At 45.5% G+C, this 12,502-nt stretch overlaps 1 protein-coding gene across 4 annotated transcripts in view; it reads right to left on the bottom strand.

Annotated features, from left to right (window-relative positions):
* ADGRB1 (adhesion G protein-coupled receptor B1) overlaps nucleotides 1-12,502 on the bottom strand; it is a 286,873-nt gene that overhangs the window by 64,519 nt on the left and 209,852 nt on the right. For all 4 annotated transcript variants that reach the window (XM_075085936.1, XM_075085937.1, XM_075085938.1 and 1 more), the window contains exon 19: nucleotides 6,146-6,249. In XM_075085936.1, the coding sequence (XP_074942037.1) occupies nucleotides 6,146-6,249 (104 nt within the window). The remainder of the gene's footprint in view (nucleotides 1-6,145; nucleotides 6,250-12,502) is intronic.

Raw genomic sequence — 12,502 nt, 5'->3', positions numbered from 1 at the left:
GCATCACCTGGATCCTATTCCATTTGTGGCTGGAGGGTACCGAGCCATCAATCTATTTGTGCTATGACTGTGTGAAGTAAAACATCAAGTCTATAGTCAGCAGCTTCTAGGGGATAGAACAGAAGATTTGGACTCTGTCCTGGTGGGAATGAGATGCAATAAATCTGTGCAGCACACTATGTTCCAGCTGGCATTAGCGTGCACTGTGAAATTCTCCTCTAGTCAAAAAAGGTAAGAAATTAGTTGACCATAAGTATAGTCTGTATGTAAATGTAAAGGAAGATAACACAGACCCCTTCAGACTTTTCCCGGCTTAAACAAGCCTCTCCTTTCTCCATGCTTCCCTTCATGCACTGAGAGTCTGTCCTCTTCCCCAGATCCTCGAATCTCCAAAGAATGAGGTGTGGGTTGGCAACATGTAGAATCACAGAATCAGAATAATTTAGGTTGGGGAAAAAACCTGTTATGTTCCCAGTCCAAACCTCTGCCCAACTAATGGCTAATTTCAAAGTCAGATCAGGTTTCTCAGGGTCTTGTCCAATCAAGTTTTGAAAATCAATAAGAACTGAAATGCCACCACCTCTCTTGGATGATGATCTTACAGTGAAGAACTATTTTTCTTTATATCCAGCTGGAATTCTTTCTGCTGCAGCTGGTGCCTCTAAACATTTTGTTGTATACCTCTGCAAGGTATACAACACTTCTTGACCCTTGCTTAATAGCCTTCTCTTCTCCAAGCTAACTAAGCCTTGTTCCCTTTGCCCCCCCTTGTATCATGATCTCCAGCTCCCTAAGCATCCACTGGACTTGCTCCAATGTGCTGACATCTCTTGTGTTGGGGGAGTCCAACACATGTCCAAGTGGGGCACACTGTTCCAGATATTGCCTCAAGAGTGTCAAGCAGAGGGGAATAATCTATTCCCTTGACCTGTTGGCTATATTCTGGCCTACAGAGCCCAATATAATGTTGGCTTTCACTGCTGCATGGGTGCACTGCTGATTTTTTTCCAAATCACTGCCCACTAGGACCTGTGGAGGCATTACCAAGCCAGTCAGTCCCCAGCCCATCCTGCTCCACACAGTTATTCTGTCCCAGTTGCAGGACTATGCATTTCTCTTTGTTGTAACATTTCTCCAGTTCATTGAGGTCCTTCTAAATGGCACTTCTGCTCTCCAGCATATCAGTCACTCCTCGCATTGTGGCATCATCCACAAACCTGCTGAAGGTACATTTTGCCCCATCGTCCTGGTTGTTAAAGAAGACATTGAACAATGTTGGCCATAGTATTAACCCCTGTAAGATGTAACCAGCAACCAGCTCCTGATTAGGCTTCCAACCTTTGACCATTACCCTTTAAGCCTGCATGAACTCATGCTACCTTAGAAGCCACCAATCCAGTGCACAGTTCCCTGGCCTGGATACAAGAAGCTATGGGAGACTGTGTTAAAGGTCTTGATAATGTCAACATATACAACATCTAATTCTCTCCACTGTCTGTGTAACCAGTCATCCCATCACAAAAGGGAAACAGGTCAGTCAGGCACAATCTGCCCTCAATAAATCTACACGGTCTATTCCCAATCACTTTCTCGTTCATCATTTTGCCTGAAATAGCCTTTATAACTACTTGCTCCTTATCTTTCCCAGGGGCTGTGAGTAGGCTGACCAGTCAGTTGTTCTCTGGATCCTCCTCCCTGCCCTTTTTAAAGATGGGGGTAACATTTGTCATCTTCCAGCCATCAGGAACCTCCCCAGATGATAGAGAGTGGCTCTGCGGTAGCACCAGCCAGCTCCCTCAACACCCTCGATGCATCCCACTTGGTCCCATGGACTTGCAAAGTCAAGATTACTTAAATGGTCTTCATCTCTCTCTCCCTTGGCAGTGGGTAGTATTTTCTTCCCCAGATTCTGCCACTAAGTAGAGGAACTTGGGTGCCTGGGAGCAACCTTGCCAGCAGAACAAGGTGATGGAGGAACCGAGTACCTTTACCTTTTCCACTTCTTTCTCCATTAGGCTCCTTGCCCCATTCAACAATAGACCAACACTTTCCTGGCTCTTCCTTTGGTGCTGACATACCTACAGAAACCCTTCTTGACGCCTTTCACATCCCTTTCGAGTTTCAAATGCAGATGAGGTCTCACCTTCCTAATTCAACCTGCGTTCCTGAGCAATGCTTCCGTAGTCCTCCCTGGTAGCCTGACCTGGCTAACAAATATTTCCTTGTCATGTTTCAGCTCAATCAGAAGTTCCCCATTATGCTAAGAGGGTCTCCTGCTATGCTTGCTTTTTCCCTTCTGTTTCCTCTTCTCCAGCAAAGGATGCTTCACATGAAGAGATCACCATTACTCTCCAGACCCTCTGGCCAAAGAAGTCAGGAACTCATATCAGAGAGTGCAAAACCACAGATTTTTATGGGTTTTGCCAGAGGAGAGATCTCCAGCAAAGGCAGAGCTACTCCAGGGTGCTGTCTCACTACCCCTTGGCTGATACATGGACTCTACCTGCTTATCAAAATATACTGTACTCAGCCACCAAAGCAGGGGAAAACTTACTGCAAATTTAGGGAGTTCCTGCTCTGTCCTGGATCCTGCAGGATGTGGGGAAGCCCTGTGCAAACCGAGACAGATGGAGAAGGTGGGAAAACCCCGCAGTCTGTCTCTCTGTCCCCATTATGCTCCCTTCCCCTCCGCAAACACTGAGTCACTCTCGCATTCTCACTGTGTGTACACGCATCCTTCTCCGCACAGTCACTTACTCATTCCTGCTGCCTCCCACCAGGGCCACCGAGTGCCTCAGCATCTCTGGCAAAGGCAGAGCTCCTGGGTTTAAAGCAAATGTTAAAAGCCCCTTGAGAGCTCATTGACAACCACTAAATCAATCCTCAGGCTCTGATGGGCAGGGAGTGAGAAAAGCTTGCACAGATATCTTTCAGCGACACAGCATTCACCCAGCCGCTGCCAGTGAAAAAGGTCTGCAATGCCCCACATGCTGATGGGCTGGTAGAAGAGCTATTCGATAGCAAGCATTGATCTCCATGCTATGGAAAGGTCACTGAGTCCAGAGGCTGTTGAACCACAATGAGTTCAGGGATGGAAAACACACTGCGGCACTCCTGAAATACTACCATGCCAAGGAGCTGCTTGAAAGAAGAGGTACAAACCAAAGCTCAGAGAAACACGGTACTCATTTCACCTGTTCCGACCCTTGAATAATTCCTCTTCTCCCCACTTTTTCATTTTCATGTGAATTTTCAAGAGGGGAGAGCTTTTTATTTCAATTCCTCCTCTTTTTCCACATGGGTGGTGGAGCACATGGCCCACACACAGATCATGTCTCCAGCTGTGACCCAGGACAGCCACTGCCGAGATGTAACAAGGTCACTCCACTTCTATGGCCCACTGTGTCACTGACCTCTCTATCGAGACTGCTAATAAGGCCAGGGACTCACCATCTGCAACAGAGTTTTTGCAGCCATCTGTCTACTGGGAACTGGAGTGAGTCCACCAACAGGCCACCAACAGCCGTCAAACAGAAACAACGTCCAGTTTTCAATGACACTGTGCCAAGTTGGCTGTGTCTGAAGCAATTGCTTGCATCAAAAAGCTCATGCCGTTCATGCCGATGGCTGAGTAGGTGCCACTAAGAAGCAAGCATTATTTTGGGGTTTTGAATGGGAAGTGGAGGGTAAATTCATTTCCTCTCTGATACGCAGCCCAAAGCTGGGATCACCTCCCTTTTACTCTGTCCCCATTTCTTTACTATTTTCCTTTCCCTCTTTCTCCCTCGCCCTTTCTTTCTGCTTCCCGTGTATAAACAAACCCTAGCTGGGCAAAATTCTGGGAAAGTTTCCAGATTGTCAGCCTCAGTGAGCTTATTCATCAGAAGTGTTTCACACTCAAGCTGAGCCTATATATGCATGCTCCAGATGCCTTTGTCCAGAGGTCTGAATGGGAAATTTCCCGGCCAAAGCTCCCCAAAACAGCTGAGCTCTGGTGAGTGCTCTCCACAGAAGACCAGGCAGCTAGGGCACAAGAATTTTTTCCTCTGCATGGTGAGAAAGGACCACTTTGATACAGCTCCTGTATTTTAGCAACAACAGCTGGAATAATACTGTTGATCCCACTTCTGAGCATTCCTCCAGCTGTTGTCTATCAGACTATATAACATCTAGGGCAAAACAAAGTGGGAGTCAGGAGATAATGTTGACTTGACTATAATGTTCCTGAGACCATTGATGGGACAGAACATTCATGTCCAGAAGCTATGCCTAAAATAAAAAGGACACACAGAGTGCTCAGGGCTCAGCCACAGGAATGCTGTGAAGTTTAGAAAACATGAAAACATGATCTACAGAGAAGAAATGAAACATACTCAGCGCACCAAAGAGAAATTCTAGAGATCACTTGATCATGCTTTACAAATATTTACACAAAGCGACTTAGGATAGAGAGCCCTTTAATCAAGATATAGCTGGTCTCAGGATCACTTGGAAATGCATGTCCATCCTTGTCTAGCTCAGAAATGTCCATTCAAGCCTCCCATAAACATGTCCCCCCATTCATGCTGATCATTTTGGGCATAGGCATAACGCAAAGGCTGGGATGAGAAATTAAAAAGAGTGTATTTTAAACAGGGCAGGCAATTAACTTTACTGTCCTCAATAACAGTAAATATTGAGGGGCACTCTCCTGGAAGAAAATACATCATGTTATTCCGAATGACTCTGGCATGCTCCAAACTGATTCAACCTCATGTCTGAACTTGGGTTTCAGATCCTGAACTTGTTTCTGATAGGAAAGAGAGGGTGAGGCTCGAACACTTGCTCTTTACTTCTCTATCCTAACTTTCCACTTGATCCTGACACCAGTGACACCAGTAAGTCACCTACCAGCGCTGCCCAGTGCTGCCCAGCCTGAGGAAAAGCAGGAGAGGACAAGGACTTGAGCAGATCCAATGATACCCCAGGCACGGAAAAACCTGAGTTCTAGATAAATGTTATTATGATCAGTCTTCAGCTCAGAGCACTTGCCATAATTAACTAGCCTTTATGTACTGTCACAGTATCAACAAAAAGAAGTTGCATTTTTGCTCATTTTTTACTCTCTTGTTTCTTTCCTCTATCAAAGAGTAGAAAAAGTTATCTCAATTGACAACTCTCCACTGAATTTACACTTTCCTCCCTACTAAGAAGAATCATTTGACAAAATAAAAGCCTCAGACTGATCCCTTCTCCCAGAGGGGTCACCAATAATTTCCAGACAGTATATTCTCTGTAGCCACCCTATTTCAATTTCACAGTCATTTACCTGTTTCTGATTTTCTTTGTTTTATTTAGCTTAGAGTCATGAAGCTCTCAGCATGTTTGCCATGGGTTTAGGAAAGGCATGGGTCTCATTGTATAAACTCAGACGTTGTTCAGTACAGTAGAGGGGGAGATTACCTTGCACACCTTGGGTCCTCCAGCTTATACCGTCCACCAAAACGTCTCTAACAGGGGCATGGGCCAATGTGGGACTTTGTTCAATAAAACTTTGCTATGAAACCACTTCAGCTTCCATAAATGATAAAATTTAAAGTTGCATCTGACCTGCTTATAGGTGTACAGGAGCTCTCTGCAATGGGATGTACTGAAGAATCCCATACTCATCTGAATCTAAAGGCAAAATGTAGCTAGGAGGTTGGAGAGTTATTTAGACCATGTGGTTTCTTAACCTTAAGCTCCTGAAAAGTGCTCTCAGTTCTTCAGGCCAGATGTTTTCATAGCAGGTTTTGATGTTATCAAAGACCCAGCCGGGAATACTTTGAAGCAATCTGCCTGCCAGGAGGCAGCGCGCGTCCACCTCTCCACGAACAAGGTTTCCTGGGGTATACGAAGGCATCTAAAACAGCACGCGGCTTTAGAAAATGGAACAATGCGACTACATGGGGTCATGGCACTAATTTCACTGTACTAATTTCTCTGGCACTAAAAGGAAAGAATAATGCCAGCTAAGCCACCATGATGACTTTTTGCAGGACCCACTCATTAAAAACCTGTTCTTCCTCAGGCGCCAGACACCCAAAGCAGGAGAGCAAAACCTCCAGGATCCGTATAGATCATGAGACAGTTACTTTCCCCAACAAGAAGAGAATGAAAGCCATACCTCCAAACAGAGACATAAATGATAATCAACAGCAAAAGTGTCAGCGAAGATACTCCACAGCCTACAATTAACGTGACAGAAGGGACCAGCACCTTTTCCATGTTCTGAAAGAGAGAAAATAAGATATTAAAAAAATATAAATAAATAAAAAAGATGTTCAGCAAATGCTACCAGCTCAATTTAATGGCAAGAACTTTCCTCCTAATTCTGTGTCAACTCACCTGACCTTCACATCGCACTGCACATACAAATAAAGAGAAGCCCAGGATCTATTTCTGGTTGACCTAGCCTTTTCTTGGACCTGATTCTGCTCCCACACACACCACTGTTAAGTCTGGGTAACAACCCTGATATCCATGGCAAGACAGGTGTGTAAAATGCGTGGGTTGCAAGAGGATCAGGCCCTTTGTATCTGGTGTGAAACTTTGAAGATAATTAATGAGGCAATAGCAGAAGGCAGTGCCTACACAAGAACAATTACAAATGAGCTCTTTCTGAGAGTGGCAGTAATGAAGGTTGGAGGATGAAAAGAAGGTGAAAATCTTCTACCAACTACAAACATCTAGCTGGAAAAGGAGGCGATGAAGCAAGCAAAGAGAAGACGAGATGCATATCCTCCCCAGGGACCCAGCCTCCAGTCATACCATCCGTTACTTCACTACTCTTTCACTGCTACAGAATCACAGATTGGTGGGGGTTGGAAGGGACCTCTGGAGCTCACCCCATCCCACCCCCTGCTTGAGCAGGCACACCCAGAGCAGGGGGCACAGGACCGTGTCCAGGCGGGGTGTGAATGTCTCCAGGGAAGGGACCCCACAGCCTCTCTGGGCAGCCTGTGCCCCTGCTCTGGCACCTGCACAGGGAAGGAGTTTTTTCTCATATTGAGGTGGAACTTCCCGTGTTCCAGCTTGTGCCCGTTGCTACACAAGGCATTTGTTCATATGCAGGGGTCCTTACTGGAAAATCCGGTGTGGAACAGTTCTCCTTTCCTGTCTGAACACAAAAGATCTGCTGATCATCAGCTTTTGCAGTGTCAAGAACAAACACACATGCTATAACTTCTCCAAATCTAGTTCTTTGCATCACTGGGACTAACTGTGTAACTTGCCAACACCTGCCAGATGAAACTACTCCTGTTCTCAGCTTAGATTGAGGGTCTGGATCCCACTTGGTTTTCTCTGCTGCAGGCCTTTTTTCCAGTGTGTTTCTCATTTCCACATCAGTGATCTCTGCTGGCGTGAAGGCAGAGAAGCAGAGACCCACCGTGCAGCAGACACCCGAGAACCCTCTATTCAGAGTGATTAGACAATATGCAGACGTGTAGGAGCACAGTCAAGGTTGTCATTAGATTGGCACACTACCAACACCTATCTCTGCAGCCATGGAGATGAGATGGTTTCTGACATAGCAAGGGCTTAGCATAGGGGAAAAAATAGCAATTATGCATGAATTTGGGAATGGAACAGGCAATCCTCTAAGGACTTGTCTACACTGTTTTGTTGGCAGGCATGAGGCTGCTCAACCTGAACCTCCCATCAGCAGGACAACATGAATTTGAGGCTGCTGCAGCTCTGTTTCAGGCTACTGAGCCTGCTGCAAAGCAAAATATATCAGGCAAGGCTCAGTGCTATTCTTATATGGAGTGCAGCCAGCTCAACACATCGGCCAAGCAAGCATATGTCCATTGATTCAAGGCCCACAGTCAGTAGAGGTTTACTCCACAGAGCCCACCACAAAGAAGGGACAAACAACCCTGATATATTGGGATCTGAGCTGGTTCGTCCCTGCAGTTTGAAGGGCTTCGGAAGATCCTCCTTACTTGCATATTTTCACCAAAGGCACTTCTCACATTTTGAATCTCATTGAGGAGAGTTAATGAGGAACAAAACTTTCACCATACTGCTGCAGTGAACCCCACAGGAGCTATTGGGAAGGCTGGAACAAGAACTTAAGGGATCTGAGACAAAATTTAGTGACATATTCAATGCCTTGAATACCCAACTGGCATATATACCCAAAGGAGTACAGGCTGATGGAGAGATCTTTACTGGATGCAGACCAGCTGCAGACTGGAAGCCAAACTGCACTGCAGTGTAGAGCTACCTCTCTGTAATGTCCCCTCCCTACAGACCATACTGGCCCTGATATGTCACTACCCCAGCATGCCTGTACTTCTTCCTTCAGTTTGCTCTGTGAAACAAGACGCTTGGGACTCTCCAAAACCTCCACCATAGATACGTACAAAGGGTTTGGATGCTGAGCCTAATTCAACTTGCTGAAATTATGGAACTGGATTTCAGGCAGTACCTCAGTCCTTTTAACTGCCAGCAACTGTGCAGAAATTGCAAGGACAGCATGGCACTGAGCCTCACCAAGCCATCCTGTGTGTCCCCCACCTAGAGCTTCCCAAAATGCTCGTGGAAAATGCTACAGTTCACACGTGGATTCTTCAATGTCTAAACTTTGACGGAGACTTGGATCATTGTCATTTTTAACGTTATCACATGTGACACTATTCCCACTCTGAGAATTTACTCCTGCCAAATATTTGTGGAAGGTTAGAAGCAGGGTTTTTTTCAGAACTAGGTAAACAGAAAGAAATTTCAATGAAAATTGAAATATTTTGATTCATCTTCCATCAAACAAAATTGAACATATTCCAGGCACAGTGAGTGCTGAAATATCATATCTTGCTCCTTAAAATTGAAATGTGGAAGACACTTTATTCTGGGAACAGAAGACTTATTTAGTCAGGCACTGGGGTAGGGTACGGGAGAGAGACGTGCAATCTCCATTATGAAGCCACATCTTCTGCCTTTGCCACCTGTGCTTTGTTCCCCCCCTGCAGAACCCAGGTGGGCAACAGCCCTTCCCCTCCTGCAGAGAGGGATGGTTGTGATAAAAGCACTGCGAAGCACAAACACGTCAGACATGAATTGTTCCATGCTTGCTCAGTCCCAATCCTTTTTCTCTCCCGGCTTCCCCCGTACAGCAGTATGAGTTCACATCGCACAAGTGGTAGCCTGGGATGAGCATCGATTGTGACATTTGATTTAAGTAGGTCTCATTTCACCGACTTTTCATGGGTAACTGAATAAAAGTGGGGGAGGAGCTCCATCAAAGCAAAAAAAGCCCAACATATAACTCACTCCTAAACCATCCAAGAGAAACTGAAGAAATGGAGTTTGGATTTTAAGAGATGAGCAGACTATGTCCCTATGTCTCCAACAGAGTAACCCTAACTCCCTTCCCTTCCGCATCCTCTCTGACATCCCTACACCCCCAACAACCTCACGCTCTTTCACCCCCTTCCCTATCCCTTTTCCCACATCACCCATAATTCTCTCTTAGATCTTCCATCTGCTAAGTAAGAGATTTCATGTACTGGACCATTCGTAGGTGAGATGTGTGCTCATTGGCAAGACGTTACACAAATGATGACTGGCCAAGTGGAAGCCAGACCGGTGGGTAATAGCTGGTGTCTATCTGCAGCCCTTCCCACAAAGAAAAGACCCTGATCTGCACCTCTTTCTTTCACAAAACCCATGCCCACCAGCAGGACTCTGACTAAGGAGATGATATGAAGCTTACCCCCTCTTTTTACAGAGAGGGGATGGTTGGTCCAGCCCTGACGGTGTTTATGTTGGCATTATGAGGGTGGATAACTGTAAAGAACATTGGCTGCAATTAGCACAGGGACTTCCCCTTTCAGGAGTAGCAAGTCCTAAAGTCTTAGGCCCACGTAGCTTAGGATTCTCTCTTCTTTTTTCATGATTAAGGATCCTCTGTTCTTCCCATCTTCCCTTCCCCCTCCCCCACTTCTTCCCTTTGGCAAATGAAGCATCGTTTGTTTTATTTCTTCTGACTAATTAAACCCTCTGACAGAAGGTGGTTGGACGCTGTATGATCTAAGCCTTGCAAGGGAAATTTCCTCGGAGGAGAATGAGGGAGGAAAGCAAGCTTGGATTAAAAGGAAATAGTGATACCAAGAGAAAAAGAGCAAGGCATTCTCAAGGTAAGAGAGATTTTAGTCCTATGGGAGTTTCCCAGCACCACAGCTGAGGAACAAGCTGGTTATCTGCAAAGACAGGCTAGGAACAGGGTGTCCACCTGCCTGGACTGGAGATGGTCCCAGTTGGCCTGTTCCTCACCAGCTCCCCATACCTGCTGCTGGGTGCCATCCAGAAGCACCCTGAAACACAGAGGAAGCCATGCCTGGATGGAGCTGGAAATAAAACCTTGGCCTGGGCCAAGCAGGAGCAGAGCAGGTTGTTATGAGTCGCAAGCCCTGCGATTCTGTCACCAGGCATGTCAAGGGAGGAAGAGAAGCAATCAATGACATCAGCTGGGATGGAAATAACGAGTGCTACTGCCTGGGGGTGCTTGCTGTCCTACCACCTCATCACTCTGCCTAGCAGGGCAGAAGGACACTCCTCCTTTTCTTTACAATTTCACTTTGTTTCCTTCTCTTCTATTTCCCTCTTTTCCTTTTTCCCTTCTTTTTTTCTTTCCTCTTTTGTCTTCTTTCCTCCCTTCCTTTGGCCATTTTCCATGACATGTTCTGCCTTTTCTTCTTGCTCTTAATGCATCTATCTGGCTTTCCCCCCATTACATTCTCTGCATTTCATTTTCCTTCTATTACTTTCTGCACAACACTGTGAAAAGTGACTTCATTCAAGTCGTGCTTGTTCCATTACCCTGCTCTGGCTCCAGGGTCAAACAGGCTCCAATTAGAACAAAGTCAAAAATGGTATTTCTTAATGCCATGCAGTTTGCCTGAGACCTTACAAGCAAGCTGTTCTTTCTGCTTTTTCCATCCTTGATACCGAGAAAAGCTGTACAAAGTCCTTATAGGTACGGCATCATACTAACAAAGTCACCAAAAAATTAAACTATTGATTTTGCTCCCAAATTAAACACAGACATACAAGTTTGGAATTTGGGGTGCTGCACTTTGCTTGCTTTTAGAAATGTGTTTGCTATTCAGAATGGTTCCCTTGAGCTTGACTGCCTGCACATTTGAAATTAAAGACTCATTAAGTCAGAATATTTCAAAAGTACTGGTTGTAAGCAGTGTCTAGAGCTTTCTAATCTGATTTACTGCTTGGAGCAAGACTATCAGTAACATCAGGTGAGACTGGCCATGGTTTGTCTAGATGAGCCCTGGAAATTCTCAAAAATGGAGAGCTCCCACCCCTCTGGTGACTGTTCCAGGGCAACACTGCTCTCCCGATGATAGGGTTTTTCCTAAAATCACACATGAACGTCCCAGGCTACAGCTTGTGGCTCTTCCCTGTGTTATATCATCAGGCACAAGCAGGAGGAGTTTGGTTTTATAATTTTTGTAATTGCCCCTCTGACACCTGTAAGTTGTGATAAGATTGCCCCTTATGTTCATCTTTGCAAGACCAAGCAAAGCCAGCTTCCTCTACCTTTCTCCTCACAGAAGATGAGCTCAAAGCAATGAGACTCACTCCACTCTTCTGACAAAGAACTGGACCAGGTGGGTGTGATTTACTCCAAGAATTGCTCAGGAACTATTTTACTGTGCCACTGGCCTAAAGGCTTTTCATGATTCTTGAGAAGTTTTTTAAGCCACATTGTATTGATTTTATTGCTGGTTGGACAACTCTTGTCAAAAGCCGAGAGCTGGTTGTTAAAATTGCTGGAAAATAATGCTTTTACCAGTACTCACAAAAGTGAACATCTTTCTAAACAAAGCGGTGTATGTCAGTGCTGTAAGAAAACAACCGAGGAGGGTTGAATAACCAAGAGGTGAACGTGCTCTTGTCATCTGCCAAAAAAACCCTGATTCTTTTTTTTTAATCCCCATTTGATTAGATTCTGGGTTTCTTATTCAGGCTCAGGCCCTTCATATATACACATAAATAGAGCAGTGGTATGGTAAAGCACCAGCCACATACTCTACCCCAGTATAACTACTTGACAAAAGGACAGCAGCTACCCCAAAGGTCAGCAATCTGCAGCAATATACGGTATTTTTGGGGGACTTTGGTAATAAGTGATGCTATGACACCTTCACATGGGTGAGAACCAGGCTTTTGACACAACTCAGCTGACAAAGGCGTAGCTGATGTATGTGTGCACCTCCAGGGACTCTGCAGAGCCAGGAGGAACAAAGCCTTGCACTTGCCCGCAGAAGGAGCAGAAACACTGGATAAGCAGGTGCTGTTCATACCCCACCACTCTCCTGACCATCATGCAGTGCTCAATGAAAGTAGCACTGATGTCCAGCTGTCTGGTCATGCCAGGGCATACCAGTTGCTGAGACCCATAGTAAAACTATAGATACAGGTGGAGCTGCTCAAGAGAAGCTATTATCTCCTGGAAGACATA

Source organism: Phalacrocorax aristotelis, chromosome 2, assembly GCF_949628215.1.
Source record: "Phalacrocorax aristotelis chromosome 2, bGulAri2.1, whole genome shotgun sequence".
Taxonomy (NCBI): domain Eukaryota; kingdom Metazoa; phylum Chordata; class Aves; order Suliformes; family Phalacrocoracidae; genus Phalacrocorax; species Phalacrocorax aristotelis.
This window is presented reverse-complemented; position numbering and strand designations above follow the sequence as displayed.